The following is an 18411-nucleotide window of genomic DNA, read 5'->3' on the forward strand; positions in this document are numbered from 1 at the left end:
TGCCTTGGTACCATCCGCAGCCTTTTTTTTTTTTTTTTCCTGTTTTGAGACAGGGCCTCACTCTGGGTCTTGCTATGATGGACTTAAAAAAAAAAAGAAAAAAATAGCCAGCAGAGCCCAAAGCCAAAAAAAAAAAAAAAAAAAAAAACTTAGCCAGGTATGTTGGCACATGCCTGTAGTCCCACCTACTAGGAAGGCTAAGGCAAGAGAATTGCTTGAGCCCAGTATTTCGAGTTTACAGTGAGCTATGATTGAACCACCACACTACCAGCCTGGATGACAGAGAGAAACTGTCACAAAAAATAAAAAAAGTTAGCATGAAATTCCAAAATCAGTGCGGTTGGCAGAATACTGCAGGTTACTTTTGGGGGAAATGATTTGCGGTGAATTGTTACACATATTTTATTATTATTTGAGACAGAGTCTTGCTCTGTGGCCTAGGTGGGACTACAGTGCCATGATCTTGGCTCACTGCAACCTCTGTCTCCCAGGTTCAAGCAATTCTCATTCTTTAGCCTCCCAAGTAGCTGGGATTACAGGCATGCACCGCTACGCCTGGCTACTTTTTGTATTTTTAGTAGAAACAGGTTTTGCCATGTTGCCCCAGCTGCACTTGAACTCCTGACCTCAAGTGGTCCACCTGCCACAGCCTCCCAAACTGCTGGGATTACAGGCATGAGCCACCATACCTAGCTGAATTATTATACTTTTAACGCAAAAAAAAGGTTGACTATTTGGAAAAAAAAAAAGATAATCCATGAGAAAACAGCAGACTTATCAAATGACAGGTACTGAGACATTTGGATATCCATATGTGGAAAGTAAAGTGAAACGGAACCCCCAGTTCATGCCATAAACAAAACTCAACTCAGCTAGACAAAAGAATTAAATATGAATGGTAAACTCAAAAGCTTTTAGAATACACTAAATGCACTGCCTATAAAGAAATGTCTTTTAAATCTGACGTTATACTTAAACACTTCTATTTATCAACTTATATCTAAACTAACAACCAAAAAATTTAAAAGACATGATGGACTCAGAAAAATCACCATTCTGCAACTGTTACAGGAATCATTGGTTCGGACAGGAATCTTCAATGAATGCTAGACTAGTGAGTAAAAAATTTATGAGGAACAAGATCTTTAAATAGTCTCAAAGTGGCCGGGCGTGGTGGCTCACACCTGTAATCCCAGCACTTTGGGAGGCTGAGGCGGGCAGATCACAAGGTCAGGAGTTGAAGACCAGCCTGGCCAACGTGGTGAAACCCCGCCTCTACTAAAAACACAAAAAATTAGCTGGGCGCAGTGGCAGGCGCCTGTAATCCCAGCTACTCGGGAGGCTGAGACAGAAGAATCGCTTGAACCCGGGAGGTGAAGTTTGCAGTGAGCTGAGACAGCACCATTGCACTCTAGCTTGGGTGACAGCATGAAACTCCATCTCAAAACAAAACAAAACAAAACTCAAAGGATCTCCCTACAAATTAGTTATTGGTTACAAAGAGGTAGTTCTGTCTAGTGGATAAAACCAGCAAAAACAACCTTATTTAAAAATCAAAAGAGATTGGGCATGGTGGCTCATGCCTCATGCAAATTTAATGATCTAATTGCAATGTGTGATCCAGGATTGAATCAAAGACCAGAAAAACAAAAAAAAGACAAATTATAGTATCAGGTGGCAAAATTCAAATCTGAGTGTGGATTGGATAACAGTTCTGTATCAATATTACGGGTCTGAATTTTGATAAACGTAATGTGTAAGAGAAAATGTCTTTGTTCTTAAAATCCCAAACTTTGAGAAGCCAAAGCAGAAGGATTGCATGAGCCCAGGAATTTGAGGTTGCAATGAGCTATGATCATGCCACTACACTCCAGCCTGGGCAACAAAAGGAGATCCTGTCTCTGAAAAGAAAAAAAAAAAAAATTAAAAATAACATCATTGGCCGGGCAAGGTGACTCACGCCTGTAATCCTAGCACTTTGGGAGGCCAAGGTGGGTGGATCACTTGAGGTCAGCAGTTCGAGACCAGCCTGGACAACATGGTGAAACCCCACCTCTAAAAAAAAAAAAAAAAATTAAATTAAATTAAAATTAAAATTACATCATCAATAATGAGGAGCCATCATGTACTCCCTGCTGCACATCAATTCTGTGTTTTTTTCTGCCAGATATTCAAATCCTAAATCCAATTATGAGGAAACATTAAACAAAATCAAGAGACATAAATATAAATCAATTATTCTGTATTCTTCAAAAATATCAAAAGATCACTGGGTGCAGTGGCTCAGTTCAACACTTTCAGAGGCTGAAAAGGGAGGATCGCTTTAGGCCAAGAGTCCAAGACCCGTCTGGGCAACACCGCGAGACTCCCTGTCTCTACAAAGAAATTAAAAATTAGTCAGGCATGGTGGCACATGCCTTGATCCGAGCTACTAGGAAAGCTAAAAGAAGAAGGATCACTTGAGCCAGGGAGTTTGAGGCTGCAGTGGTCATGCCGCTGCACTCTAGCCTGGGTGACAGAGCGAGCCCCTGTCTCAAAAAAAAAAAATTTCAAAAGAAAAAGGCTAACAAAATGTTTCAGATTAAGGGAGATTTGAGAGTCATGGTAACTAACTGAGATATGTGATCCAAGACTGGCTCAAAGACCAAAAGAAAAAGAGATAAATTGCATTAGTGGGTAGCAAAATTTGAATCTGAACTGTGGATTGAATAATAGTTTTCTATCAATGTTTGGATTTTGATAAATGTAATGGATTTTGATAAAAAGTAATGTTTAAGATAAAATGCCTTCTTTGGGAGGCTGAGATGGGTGGATCATCTGAGATGAGGAGTTCAAAACCAACCTGACCCACACGGAGAAACCCTGTCTCTAAAAAAATAAAAAATAAAAAATAAATTTTAAAAAGATAAAATGCCTTTGTTCTCAAGAAATATACATAAATTTTTTTTAGGGATAAAGAATGATGTCACATGGTGTCTGCAAAATCCTTTCACAGAGATCCATATATACCAATATAAAGAAGAACAGGGGACAAATGGTTAAAAAAAGAATTGGGGCCAGGTGAGGTGGCTCACACCTGTAATTTCAGCACTTTGGGAGACTGAGGCGGTGCAGATCACCTGAGGTCAGGAGTTTGAGATCAGCCTGGTCAACATGTCAAAACCCCATTTCCACTAAAAATACAAAAAATTAGCTGGACATGGTGACTCATGCATATCGTCCCAGCTACTTGGGAGGCTGAGATATGAGAATTACTTGAACCTTGGAGGCAGAGGTTCCAGTGAGCCCACATCATGCCATTGCACTCCAGCCTGGGTGACAGGGTGAGTCTCTGTCTCAAAAAAAAAAAAAAAAGAATGGGACAAGATGAGGCACGGTGGCTCATGCCTGTAATCCCAGCACTTTGGGAGGCTAAGGCAGGGGGATCACTCAAGCCCAGGAGTTTGAAACCAGCCTGGGCTACATAGAGAGATCCGATCTCTACACACACACAAAAAATTACCTGGGTGTGGTGGCTTGAGCCTATAGTCCCAGCTACTGGAGAGGCTGAAGTGGCTTGAGCCCAGGAGGTCAAGGCTGCAGTGACCTGTAATTGCACCATTGCACTCCAGCCTGGGTGACAGAGCAAGATTCTGCCTCTAAAAAAAAAAAAAAAAAAACAAAAAGAAAAAAAAAAAGAAATGGGATAAAATGTAAACAATTGCTGAATCTAAGTAAAGGGTAAATAGGGGTTTCTTATGTTCTTGCAATTCGTCTGTAAGTGTGAAATACTCCAATTTGAAAAGGTTGTATGATATTTTACCTATGTGATTCAACTATATGACATTCTAGAAAAGGCAAAACGCTGGAGACAGTAAAGAAATCAATGATTGCTTGGGGTTTGGGGTGGGAGGGAGGGCTGGGGAAACCGTAGCATATGATGACAGCATGCCATCTTTTTTTTTTTTTTTTTTTTGAGATGGAGTTTCATTCACTCTTGTCACCCAAGCTGGAGTGCAATGGCGTAATCACAACTCACTGCAACCTCTGCCTTTCAGGGTCAAGCGATTCTTCAATCTCTGAGTAGCTGGGATCACAGCATGCGCCACCACGCCCAGCAAATTTCTGTATTATTGGTAGAGACAGGGTTTCACCATGTTGGCCATGCTGGTCTCAAACTCTGACCTCAGGTGACCCACCTGCCTCAGCCTCCCAAAGTGCTTCAATTACAGGAACGAGCCACTGCACCCGGCCAGGAACACCATTTTAAAACTAGCAAGACACATTCCTTTCTGGTCTCAGCTCATGGTCATAAGACGTTTACAACAGAGGAAACAGCTTACGTAAAGCCTACAAAGACAAACTCCTCCAATAATAAAATGTTCAGATGTCATGATATCTCATAACAATATATGCTTTTATAATCATTATAGTCGTGACTTGATGCACTTACCCACTAAAATGCAAAGATAACTTTCTTTTTTTCTTTTTTCTTTTTTTTCTTCATGTCAAAGGAGATTTCAGTGCTAAGGATAACTTTCCTGAAATCGACAAAGTAATAAATTTTGTTATGCTGTCAGCCCACTAGCACGTGGACTAGCTTAGTTTTTACATAGATAAGACCTCTATATAAGAACAGTTTAAAACAAAGACAGTGCATTCCTCCTCTTGCTTTCTGAGGACGCCCTACTCTGTAATGGAGTAGCTTTCAATACCCTATCTCTTCTGACTGAACTCTGAGACTCACCCTGAATTCTTTCCTATACCAGATCCAAGAACCCTCTCTTGGGGTCTGGATGGGGACCCCTTTGTCCAGCAACAGGAAGGAGGGATGAGTAGGAAGACCTCAGGGCTTTAAAGGTGGACATATGTCACTCTACATTTGCCAAAATCCATAGAATGTGCAAAACATAAATAACCCCTTATGTGAACTGTGGACTTGAGTTTATAGTGTATAAATACTGACTCATCAATCATAACAAATAATGTTAACAATAGTGGAAACTGTATGAGGGAGAGGGGTATATGGGAACCCTATACTTTGCACTCAGTTTTTCTGTAAACCTGAAACTGCTCTAAAAAAGAGTATATTGTGTACCAACAGAACTTAAACATAAAAAAAAAAAAAATTAAACAGGCTGGGAGTGGTGACTCACAGACTCAACTTGTAATCCCAGTGCTTTGGGAGGTCAAGGGTGGGGCAGATTACTTGAAGTCAGGAGTTTGAGACCAGCTTGGCCAACCTGGTGAAACCCCATCCCTACTATAAATACAAAAATTAGCCAGGCACGGTGCTGGACTATAATCCCAGTGACTCGGGAGGCTGAGGCAAGAGAATCTCTTGAACCCAGGAGGTGGAGGTTATAGTGAGCAGAGATTGTGCCACTGCACTCCAGCCTGGGTGACAAAGTGAGACTCTATATATTAAAAAAAAAAAATTAGGCCGGGCGCGGTGGCTCAAGCCTGTAATCCCAGCACTTTGGGAGGCCGAGGCGGGTGGATCACGAGGTCAAGAGATCGAGACCATCCTGGTCAACATGGTGAAACCCCGTCTCTACTAAAAATACAAAAAATTAGCTGGGCATGGTGGCGCGTGCCTGTAATCCCAGCTACTCAGGAGGCTGAGGCAGGAGAATTGCCTGAACCCAGGAGGCGGAGGTTGCGGTGAGCCGAGATCGCGCCTTTGCACTCCAGCCTGGGTAACAAGGGCGAAACTCCGTCTCAAAAAAAAAAAAAAAAAAAAAAAAAAAAAAATTAAAATTAAAAACGTAAAACAAATAACATCAAACCTCAATGCATAATTTTTGAGTATAGATATATTATTATTTCAGAACAATTTGCTGGAAAGACTATACTTTTCCTATTGAATCACATTAACTCATATGTCAAAAATCAGCTAACTATAAATATGTCCAAGTCTGATTCTGGACCCGCTATGCTGTTTGATTGATTGATTGATAGATATCTCACCAACACTATCCTTTCCCGATTACTGTAGATTTTTGGTAAGTTTTTTTTTAAAATAATAATTGTTTTTTTCTTCCTTTCTTCCTCCCTCCCTCCCTTTTTTTTTCTTTTTTTTCTGCCCTGTCACCCAGGCTGGAGTACAGTGGCACAATCTTGGCTCACTGCAACCTCTGCCTCCTGGGTTCAAGCGATTCTCCTGTTTCAGCCTCCCGCGTAGCTGGGACTACAGGTGTACACCACCATGCCCTGCTAATTTTTGTATTTTTAGTAGAGTCAGGGTTTCATCATATTGGTCAGGCTGATCTTTAACTCCTGGCCTCTAGTATCCACCCACCTTGGCCTCCCAAAGTGCTGGGATTACAGCCATGAGCCATTTGCCTGGCTCCTTTCTTTCTTTCCTACTTTTTTTTTTTTTTTTTTTTTTTTTGAGACAAGGTCTGTCACTCAGGCTGGAGTACAGTGGCACAATCACGGCTCACTGCAGCCTCTACCTCCAGAACTCAGGTGATCCTCCTGCCCTCAGCCTCCTGAATAGCTGGGACTACTGGCACACACCACCACAACCAGCTAATTTTTGTATTTTTCTTTTTTAGTAGAGACGGAGTTTCACCATGTTGGCCTGAACTCCTGACCTCTGGTGATCTGCCCACTTCAGCCTCCCAAAGTGATGGGATTACAGACATGAGCCACCACACCCGGCCTTGTTGGTGCATTTTTAAGATTTAATTCAATATACAAGCATAGAACAGTCTCCATGGGACCAGGCACAAGCTCAGGCCTGTAACCCCCGCACTTTGGGAGGCCAAGGCGGAAGGATTGCTTGAGGCCATGAGTTTGAGAACAGCATGGGCAGCATAGTGAGGCTCTGACTCTACTAAAGAAAACTAAAAATTAGCTGAGCATGTTGGCACAAGCCTGTAGTCCCAGCTACTCAGGAGCCTGAAGCAAGAGGACTGCTCGATCCCAGGAGTTCAAAGTTACAGTGAGCTATGATTGCACAGCTGCACTACAGCCTGGGCAACAGAGCAAAACCCTGACTCCAAAATAACACTACTAATAATTAAACAAAAAGAGAATAGCCTCCATGGAATAGATCTCACTCCAACTTCCTGAGCCTGAGTAGTTCACTACAGACGGCAAGCAGGAAGTGCTCCTTGGATCTCCCAATTCTGCTGACTGGAACTGAACTTTTGACACAAGAAAATAAGTTAGGAGGCCTACTGTCTATGGTTGGTGGTATGAGGCTATAATGGGTTTGAGAATGACAAAGTTTTGAAATCCTGAGACATGGGAATGCCAGAATTGCTACATTACAGGAAGCTTAGACAGGAATGCTTCACTCACTGTGGGTATAGTACAAATGGCTTTTTCAGGCTTACAAAAATATTGGTAGGTGAGAGAAATGGCAGAGAGAACAGCTCCATATTACCCAAAGAAAACTGCAAAATTTACAGTTCAGCTCACTGAAGAAAAAATAAAATAAATAAAAAGAATTTTAAAAGAAAGAAAGAATAAAAAAACTGCAGGCTGGGCGCTTATGGCTCACTCCGGTAATCCCAGCACTTTGGGAGGCTGAGGCCGGCGGATCACGAGGTCAAGAGATCGAGAGCATCCTGGCCAACTTGATAATCCCGTCTCTACTAAAAATACAAAAATTAGCTGGGTGTGGTGGCTCGCACCGGTAATCTCAGCTACACAGGAGGATGAGGGAGGAGAATCTCTTGAATCCAGGCAGTGGGGGTTGCAGTGAGCTGAGACGGCACCACTGCACTCCAGCCAGGCAACAGAGCCAGACTCCATCTCAAAAAAGAAGGCAAAAGAAAACTGCAAAAAGGAGATTAGTAAAGGAATTTAATGAAAATGGACCAAATGTAGCATTGTGTCAATTAGTTAATTTCGTTATAGGCTTATTGCGGGTGATGAATGCATTTTGATCTGTTTGATGTGATATGAAGCGAGGCCCCTGTAAGTGAGAATATCCAGGTTGAACAAAGCTCTTGGAGGATGAGGACAGTTGGACCAATGGACAACATTCTTTCCAAGGGCAGCCCCCCACCCCACCCCCAAGCCCACCTCCACCTCCCAACCCCACCCCTTACCCCCATCCCCTACTCCCAGCTGTCTTCCTTTCTGATTGGGTTATAATCCGAGGATGTGGCTCCCTTTGTGATCCATGACGCACCGATCTGATTAAATTAGACATTCAGTATATAAAGGGGTCGGCCAAAGACCAGCGAAAGGAATAGATTCAGCGCTCCGAAGTGAATTCCATGCAATTTTCTCGCGGAGTTCTTCCCTCATTAGAGATAGCTCTAGCCCTTTCATTCACACAGAGGCTTTTAAGAAAAGCAACCAACCTAAAGAGGACCTGACGGCAAGAAATTTTTGGTGAGATAACAAATAAGGTTAAGGGTGGAAGAAACTTGTTACATATGAAAAGTACTGATGTGTGTAGTTGAGTTAAATTGCATTGGTATCTCTAAATCTGCCTTTGACTGTGACCAAAATTTTATTGCCACAGCATCTCTATAGATCACGTTAAAACGTATCGAGTTATTCAGCACATATTTATTGAGCACCTACTATGTTCTAAGATCTGAGGATACAGGAAAAACAAAGATAAAGATAAGATCCCTATTGTCAGCTGAAGGTAGGAGTTGGGGGAGATAATTAAAGCGCTGGGAAGAAAAGACTAAAGACTAAAGGTATAGAGAAATATCGCCATCTTATTTAAATAAGATGGCCTTTGGAAAGCTTTTCTGACAAGATAATGGTTAATTTTAAATCAAGTTCAGTAAGAATTTGGAGTGTGCATTCAGGAAGTCCCTGGGAAACTCTGCTACTCCATGGCTAAACGATCTTACTCTCAGTTGCCTAAATTCACTGAGCCTAGCCTATGAAATTCAGAGAGGCTGAGAAACATACATTGTAAACGATAGTGAATATTATCGTTTATGAATATAATTTTATTACAGTATGATTTTTCTGAATGTAATAATGCCCCCATGACCGAAGGAAAAAAATGTATTCCAATCTGCTGAGCGGGTTCTTGTCACTGTTCCTGGCCTTTGTGCTTAGGAATGGAATTGGGACCCTGCCACTGATCAGGCATTCCCTTCTGCAAATTCTGAAAATACATGATGACTAGCTTCAGTTTCCTCATCTATAAATCGGAAATAATGGTGTGTTGACCACGTACGGTTTTTGTTGTTAAATTGACATTTATTGAGCCACAGCTATTAATATTTCAGATGCACCGTCATGGTGTTAGAATGTGGATTTATGTGCATTTATTTAATCCGTAACAACCCAGGAAACCAAGTACTATTTTTAATGGCATTTTGCAGCCAAGGAGACCCAGACACAGAGGGGTTAAATCTAGAGCCGTACAGCTAGGTATACAACCCAGACAACTTGGCTGTTGAGCCTGGCAATGTTATTAAGGGGTCAGCCCTGTTCCTAGCATATAGTAAGAGCTCAATAAATCTGTACGGTGTTAGTAGCTGTTACCAGTTCTTGGCAGCGGCTGCTCCACTATTTTCCATTTGTGAAGAGTTTAGGGTAGTCAGTTTGATGGAAGCAGCAGCTAGGGAGCGCTTTCATAGCAACCATAGTTTTCTGCCTAGCAACCATAATGTTTACTTAAATTGGGAGGTTTAGGGGAGCTAACGGAGTCTGTGGGAGAGGAGGAGTTAGCCGGCCACCCCTAGACAAGACACTTTACAGTAGAAACTGCACGCAGCCCCTGCAAGGCGAGCTTTCCCCCACCCCCGAACCTTCCTGTGAGCCGGTCCTTCTGACACGACATCCTGACGCGACATGCCCCCCTCCCTTTTGAAGCAGATGGTTCCTCCCGTTGTCCCGGCTAGTTCAGGTTCCGCGCTCGGGAGTCACAAAGCGCAGGGTCACGTGGGCGAGCCGGTGCGCTTTGTGACGTCAGCGGCCCCGCCCCTCGGCCCGCCTATCCGCGCACGCCAGCCCCGCCTCGTGCGCGCCGCCCGTGCAATCCCTGCTTAAGAGACCCCGGAGTGGGGCGCTCGTCCGAAGCCAGGCCGCATCCGCCATAGTGCCTGGCTTGGAGGTGTCGCCGCCGCTCGGTGAGGGCCCCTGAGCGGCAGGGGGGCAACACAAAAAGGGAGCCGGCGAAGCCCTGGCCGCTGCCCAGCGGCTTGCGGGCGTGTTCTCGCGGTTCCGGGCCTCAAGGCGACGGGAGCGAAAGGCGAGCGAAGCGCGGAGGATCCGGCGAGAGGAAGCGTCAGGGAGCCTCGGCGGTGTCCCCGGGGTCCGCCGAAGCCACCCGGCCGCCGGCTGGGGCCCGGTGTGGTGAGGAAGTGCTCCGAGGCCTCGCTGAGGCCTAGCGCCGGCTTTGTGTCCCAGGCGGCGGCGGCTGCAGCGGCGGCGGCGGTGGCGGTGGGAGGCGGAGCTGGGGGCGGCCTGCGGGAAGGCCTCTCCTCCGCCGACCGCGCGTTTTCGGCCTAGGCCGCCGGGCCGCTCGTGGCCTCCGGGGAGCAGGCGCCAGGGGTTTGTGTGCGGTGGGGGCCTGGGCCTGGGGAAGCTGACGCCGGTCGTCCGGAAGCCAGGAGGAGGCGTGAGGCCGCTCGTGGACTCCGGGCCTAGGCCCTCTCCCCTCAACCTTCTCCCGGGGCCTGGGTCACCCCAATCCACGGAGAGAGAGACCTGCCGGGAGGTGCGGCCGCGCTATGGACCCCTGACCCTGTGGGGTCGCTCGGACTCTTAACGTGTGGACTGACCGCTACTGACTGCACCGCCTGCCCCCGTCTCTGCCGGCCCTGTAGCATGAGCGAGGGGGACCCAGCCGGGTGACATTGTGCCCGTTGGCGGATTCTCGATTTCCCCTTTCCCCCGTCCTCGTCCTCCTCCTCCCCCATGAAGCGATTCTGAGTATCGGGGGGGCTCTGGATTGTTGTTCTCACGAACCCCTGCTTGTGGTTGGGGGGTATTTAATCTGAGGCCTTAGGGTCCTTCGGTGTCTTTGAGTGTTTTGTGTGTACATATTTTGCTCTTAAAGTTTATAAATATACATATATTGAGAGTGTCCACGTCTCCTCGCTGAACCTTAGGAATCCTTGGCACCATGTCCTGTGTGCATTATAAATTTTCCTCTAAACTCAACTATGATACTGTCACCTTTGATGGGCTCCACATCTCCCTCTGCGACTTAAAGAAGCAGATTATGGGGAGAGAGAAGCTGAAAGCTGCCGACTGCGACCTGCAGATCACCAATGCGCAGACGAAAGAAGGTAAGTGCCGCTTGGGCTTCAGATACTTGCTGGCTGGAGAGATACTAGTTAGAAGGTGCCTGGCAGGAAGCTAACCGCCATTATGTCTCTAGTGGGACTGTTCGTTCTAGTACTTTGGATACAACTTTCGTTGATAGCCAAGGGTTGCAGCAGCTGGCCTTGGAGTTTCACTGGTTTATTTGATTTCTGCATACTTGGGTCATCAGTAACATGCTAACCCCAAAACGTGGAAGCCTAATTATTCTTTTCGATGTTTTTTAAAATGAGGGAGGGAGAAGAGGGGGATTGCTATATAGATTCTTTGGGTGCTTGTCTTAGGGCGTTTTCTAACTTATTTTCCATCAGGAGGAGAGGAGAGCCTATTCAAGGCTTGTTTGTTCAATCAGGAAAAAAAAAAAAAAAAGAGACGTCTAATTTTCTAACAGCCTAACAGTGTTGTGGAGTTTGATGGCAGATTTTATGTCCTGCCTTTCTCCCTCCCCGAATTTATTTATCTGGAGTTGCTTGCCTGTGTTGTGGAGAAGGGATCTGAACTTAAATATTTTTGAAGATATAATCAGTGTTGGAATTGTTTTTGGATCTTGAAATGTTCTGATGTCACAGCTCTTGTCTTGTGTGTCAATTCCGGAATTAGTAATACGGCAATTAAGTAGTTGAATTCTTAGTTCATCACATTACTCTTAAGATTTAGCAGTTCATAGGTAAAAATCAAAAGTACTGATTTTTTAAAAAGTAGTAGTAGCTAGATTTTACGTGACTGTTGATACTAAGGTAATGAAAAATAGCCTGCTACCACAGAACACAATAAGCCACTGATTAGAATCGTTAGATTCTTTGCTTTTCAAAAATATTTGATAATATCTGGAACTTAACAGTAGATAAATGTGTCTTTCCTGACTCTGAACTTGTTTTGGTTTTTCTGAGATCAGTAATGCTGATGGGTAGTTTTTAGCAGTTCAATGTCCTAAAAGTGATTGACGGGATAAGAAGGAATAACATGAAGTTACAATTAGGTTAGGGTATTTTTTTAGTCACTTTTTTTTTTTTTTTTGACGGGGTTTCACCATATTGGTCAGGCTAGTCTCGAACTTCTGACCTCAGGTAATCCACCCTCCTTGGCCTCCCAAAGTGCTGGGATTACAGGCGTGAGCCACCACACCCGTTCAGTCACTAAAACTTTTTATCACACTTGAGGTATGACATGAATTCTTATAGTTGAAGTGGAAGGTCCCCCACCTCCAGCCCGTAGTTTAGTAGGTAGAGTAAATCTTGTCTTGTAGAAGACCAGCTTTCCATTTATAATGCAGACCTAAGTGTAATTATATTTTAGGTTAAGGAACAGCAGTGCTCGCATATCATGACTCAAAAATATTAAGGAAGAATTTTATTTGTCCAGGTGACATTATGTGAAAATACTGTGCTTCCCCAGTTTTTAAAAACAAGTGTCATACCCTTTGATGATAATTGGAGCTATTTGTAATCCTCTGCCTAAGGAGAGGAAAGGCTGGTGGTGGTCATGAACAGTTGATAAATAGCTTTATTTAAGTGCATCACAGGTGTCCCTTAACTGTAACATTCACATTTCACAGAACAGATGGGTTTGTAAGAAGTTTGGGCCATCTTGATATATTCAGTATGAGAGGAGAGACAATATGAATGAATTAAAGGCTATTAAGGCAATTTTAATCATCATATATTCAGGTTTCATATTTTACTGCAGTATTACACAATTGAATCATTAGGGCTAGGCCTTATCCATCTTTTTGACCCCACACTTGAATGCAACCTTTTTTTTTTTTTTTTTTTAATGAGGCAGAATTTCCCTCTTGTTGCCCAGGCTAGAGTGCAGTGGCGCCATCTCGGCTCACTGCAACCCCCACCTCCTGGATTCAAGCCACTTTCCAGCCTCAGCCTCCCGAATAGCTGGGATTACAGGTGCCTGCCACATGCTCAGCTAATTTTTGTATTTTTAGTAGAGACAGGGTTTCACCATGTTGGTCAGGCTGCTCTTGAACTCCTGACCTTGTGATCCACCCGCTTCGGCCTCCCAAAGTGCTGGGATTACAGGTGTGAGCCACCGTGCCCAGCCAGAAACTTTTTTTTTTTCTTTTTTTTTTTTTTTGGAGACAGAATCTCACTCTTGTCACCCAGGCTGGAGTTTAGTAGCACCATCTCAGCTCACTGCAACCTCCACCTCTGTGGTTCGAGCGATTCTCATGCCTCAGCCTCCCAAGTAGCTGGGACTACAGGCTTGTGCCACCATACCCAGCTATTTTTTTTATTTTTAGTAAAGACGGGGTTTTCGAACTCTTGACCTCAAGTGATCCACCCACATGGATCTCCCAAAATGGATTATATGCAGCACTTTGAGAGTGAATGCGATTTAGGGGTAAATTATAGTTGAAAGAATCCTTTCTACAAATTAAGAGTTTTGTGACTTTGTTTAACTAAATTTTTCTTCCCAGTCCAGGAAAATAAATGATACATAATTTCAAACCCAGAAAGCCAGAGAAGTGTTTTTGTCCAGCACATTTTCTTTTTTATATTTGTGTGAACTGCCATTTATTGGAGAAAGCTTTGATGTTAGGAGTTGTTGAGAAAATATAGCTATGATGGAGAAAACATGTATTTTATGTAATCTTCAAATTAGGAAAGGAAAGGATATTGAGGGTAGCTACTTAACTAGTTTTATGGAAAATAGTAGCCAATGTCACTATGGTAATCTTTTTACCATAGTTAAGGTCCAGTTTCTTAAGTTCATTCTTATAATTTTAAAATCCCTAATCTGCCATGTTTCTATAAAACATTTCCTTACAGTTTTGGAATTCTGTCCATGTTTAAGACCCTTACATCTTTTTTTTTTTTTTTCCTTTGGCGACGTAGTCTCACTCTGCCCAGGCTAGACTACAAATGGCAAATTTCGGCTCACTGCAGCCTTAACTTTCCAGGCTCAACTGATCCTCCCACCTCAGTCTCCACAGTAGCTGGGACTACAGCCACACAACCACCATGCCTGGCTAATTTATTTTATTTTTTTTTGTAGAGATGGGGGTTTCGTCTTGTTGCCCAGGGTGGTCTCCTGAGCCCAAGTAATCCTCCTACCTTGGCCTCCCAAAGTGCTGAGATTACAGGCTTGAGCCACTGTGCCAGCCTAGGGCCCTTAAACCTTAATAAGACTAAAATGCTTGGGTCAGAATTCCATGTATTGTTAGACAAGAATCTTGCTTGTTTCTAGACTATATTTCAAAATGAATCTCAAGTAATCTTTATTATATATGAGAAACTTTAATATTTTTCTGTACACCGACCCCTGAAAAACAAAACATACTTCATTCTGAACTTAAAAAGTGTGAGAGATTTGGAAGCTGAATATGAAGTGTTTATAAATGACCCTTATTATCTTTCTTACTTTCCATTTCTCAGATTTATCTTGTTTTTCATTTCATCCATTGCCTTTCATGTCTGGGGTCAAAAAAAGCTGGCAAGCAGAAAGGGTCTTTTGAAGCCAACAGAGTACTTATTAAGGAGGTATTTTAAATGAAGTACCCCCCAAAGTGTCTTTATTACCCCTAGAAAGATACTTTGAGGGGTAAGAAATCACCATTGTAATTCAGGTATTTTAAAAGTTAGAACGTCTCTTTGGAAGGGCATTGAGACACCTTTTAGTTTGACACAGTACTGTGCTAATCAAATTAATAAGCTGTCTTGAAAGCTCTTGTGAGTTCATTGAGTTGTTATATCTTCAGAAACTTCCTGTCAGGTGTTTGACACTAAGTTTTGTTTCTAGAATTAACTTTTAAAAAATCATGCCACGAACGCTCTCAATTTTTCTGACTCAAAGCTTTCTTGGAATTTGGGACTATAATGAACTATCCAAGATAATGATTATGGTCCTACATTGGCATGGCTAAATCTAGGAAATTGCCTAACTCTAATAGAATACTTCTGAAATATAGCCTTCTACTTGAAGTATATAGAAAACAGCCCTTCCCTGAACAATTTCATTTATAACAGGAAATACTGTTAGCATTATGACTAAAAATAATGAAACTGATACACATTAAAAGCGTAAAATGCATGCATGCATGGTAAGCTTAATAGTTGGAAGAACAGTGATAATCACTTGGGGCAGAGTAACTTCAAGTGAAGTGAGTAGACTTAGTGACATTAAAAAGGTCTAGTTGTATAATTAAAAGAGATGGATATATTTTTGCGTCTTCTAGGTAATTTTTCTTTTTGTCAGTTTTACAGATTCTTTCCTTAGCAAATCTTTTTGCCATAGTTAAGGTCCAGTTTCTTAATTTCATTCTTCTAAAAGTATTACCAATAATAGTCCAAGGAATATAAAAATGGGATCGATTCATCTCCCTCTTGGTTTTCCCAGAAAGTGATATCACTGTTTATCTAGTGGCTAAAGCCAGGAACCCAGGGATTCCTCTGACCTGATTTCTCTTTCTCCTTCATCTTCCCAATATTCAGTCCATCAGCAAGCTTTGTCAATCTTACCTGAAAACATTGTCTTTCTTTCTGCCACATCCTAACACAGGTCATCGTTATCTCTACCTGGATTGTTTAGCAGCTTCGTTATTGGTCCCCTGGTATCTACTCTTGTTCTCCTAGCAGTTCGTGCTCCACATAGATGCCACAGTAGTCTTTTTTTTTTTTTTTTTAAACAAAAAGCAAATCATCACTTTGCTTAAAATCCTTCCTTGGCTCCCTTATGGACCTCAAAACAAAATATAAATCAGTATATGACCTGTACCTTTGTGTCATTCTTCTCTTTTTATTTTCTTAGGCTCACCAAGCTGTTTTGTGTCATTTTTCCACATGCTTTTTTTTATCCTCTGCCTGAAATAGTCCTCAACCAGTTTTTTTTTTCCCCCATATCTGGCTGGGTTCTCAGTCTATAAGTATCCAGTGGAAGTTCTGAGGGGCTTTCTTGGAATCAACATTCTATCTGAAGTTGTATTCCACTATTCATTCCTTATTGGAATGAATTTTTTCCTTTATTGCATTTTCTCTTTATTCATTACATGTTATAATTTAATTTTTAGTCTTCCTCAGTAATAATTTCTGAGTGCAGGAATTATAATACTCAACTAAAATGTTTAGGGACTAGGAGAGAGAGAATATCTTCATTCTAAATAACAGCTTTTTCTCCATTCACATGTTCAGCATTTCTGGCTAAACTGAAGAATGATAGTATTACTGAGATTTGGAGTTCCACAAAAGTAGAGGTGCTAGAGCCAAGAGCGTAATGATGGTATTTGTTATCCTTTGAAAAGAAGCTCTCTTATGGCTTTGGATGTTTGTTCTGACAGTTATCAGTAATCTAGATGCAAGGAACATGTAGTTATTATGTTTAAGTTCATTTCCCATAAAATTTGTATTTGAAGTCTTCTAATTCTTGGGTACTCACCTAAATCCCAAATGGAAATTCAATTCTATCTTTTTATTTACAGAATATACTGATGATAATGCTCTAATTCCTAAGAATTCGTCTGTAATTGTTAGAAGAATTCCTATTGGAGGTGTTAAATCTACAAGCAAGACATATGTTATGTAAGTATCAAATCTCATGTATTTCTCAAAATAGACTTTTTCTTAGTTTTTTTTTAATTTCATGAGAAAGAAAAGTGCTTTAGAAGTGAACTCATCACCTTAACCTTAATGAATACATCTTCTCAAGACTGTGAGGATAGGGATTTCTTCATTTACTTGTTTTTTATTTCCTCCCCCAGTTAAATTGACTTAGCCTATAGTGACAAGGGCCATTATTAGGAAAAATGTTTTCTCCATATGGGCAGTATTTACAAAGACAAGAAAGTGATATTCAAATTACTTCTGTACCCTTCTTTACCTGCATTTTTGGAGGTGAGGGGCTTTAATTTTCTTCACCACAAAAATTTAGTGTTGTAAAGATGTGTCCTAAATATTTTGACAGCATCAAGAGTATTCAGTAATGCTACTATTTACTCTTTATCAGTAAGGGCCTTTGGCTGGGAGGCATAAAGTATGTAGGATTTATAACCATAGGCACTGGAGTTAGGCTTAGGTTTGATTCCATTTACTGCTTCATACCAGTTGTGTAACTTTGGACTTTGGGTAAGTCTCTGTGCCTCAGATTCCTCAAAAATAAGATAGGGATGTGAGTACTTAAAACCCTAGAGGGTTGTAAGAATTAAATAGTGTGGCACATGGTGAATGCACATTATTGGAATAGGAAAAGAGCAATCTCCCACAACTAGTCTAGAGCCAATATTCACTAACCTGGGGCAGGATTAAAACCTTATGTCCTTAACTTTCTCCACTTTCTTGCAATTTTAGTAGTGATAGCAGATGCAGTAGTGAAACGGGCAGCCACATAGGTTATTTAAAGTGTAGCGATTTTCACTTAGAATTAGGTAGCTTTGTTTGAAATTGGAACAAATTATTTTGAGTCAATGAAAACTAGAATTTGCCAGTGCTAGGGAATGGAATGTGTTCTTGAAATTAAGGTAAAAATAGTCATTTTGGAGTTTTACCTGATATGGGCAGTGGGTGTTCTAATATTTTTCTCATTAGTTTGTTGTAAAGTTACATTCCATATCTGAACACTTGGAGATCCTTTTGTACAGTATCTTCCATATAGTAACAACTTTAAAAAGCTGAATGCTTTCCTTGTTGTGTAATTTCCAAGTGAACTTAATGGCTTGTGTTCTTACCTTTAAATGATTCTAAGAATTATAATTTTTTTTTTCCTGAGACAGAGTTTCACTCTGTTGCCCAGGCTACAGTGCAGTGGTGCAATCTTGGCTCACTGCAGCCTCCACCTCCTGGACTCAAGCTATTCTCCTGCCTCAACCTCCCAAGTAGCTGGCATTACAGGTGCCCACCAACACACCTGGCTAATTTTTGTACTTTTAGTAGAGACAGGGTTTCACCATGTTGGCCAGGCTGTTTTCAAACTCCTGACCCGAGGTAATCCTCTCACCTTGTCCTCCCAAAATTCTGGGATTACAGACGTGAGCCACCACACCCAGCCTAAGAATTATAAATTTATGGAATTAATTCCTACAATCTAGTATGAAATTTTACTTTAATTTACCAAGTGCTTTTTTAAAAATGGCAAACATCGCTTTTGTAGATTTTTTTTTGATAGAAACTCTTAGGGAAAGAATTATTTGAAGTACATGGCAAAATAAGTTGCCTCTTCCCAGAATTA

General features: G+C 42.0%; 1 protein-coding gene across 4 annotated transcripts in view; it reads left to right on the top strand.

The window, feature by feature from the left end:
• Nucleotides 1-9973: 9973 nt before the first annotated feature.
• The window catches only part of RBBP6 (RB binding protein 6, ubiquitin ligase), a 33074-nt gene continuing 24636 nt past the window's right edge, over nt 9974-18411 (top strand). For 2 of the 4 annotated variants that reach the window (XM_032242973.1, XM_032242974.1), the window contains exons 1-2: nt 9974-11207; nt 16670-16769. In XM_032242973.1, the coding sequence (XP_032098864.1) occupies nt 11042-11207; nt 16670-16769 (266 nt within the window). In that variant the 5' untranslated portion in view covers nt 9974-11041. The remainder of the gene's footprint in view (nt 11208-16669; nt 16770-18411) is intronic. The other 2 variants (XM_032242971.1, XM_032242972.1) reach the window with 1 other exon arrangement.

This window comes from Sapajus apella, unplaced genomic scaffold (genome assembly GCF_009761245.1).
Source record: "Sapajus apella isolate SASKATOON/1434 unplaced genomic scaffold, GSC_monkey_1.0 scaffold51, whole genome shotgun sequence".
NCBI lineage: Eukaryota > Metazoa > Chordata > Mammalia > Primates > Cebidae > Sapajus > Sapajus apella.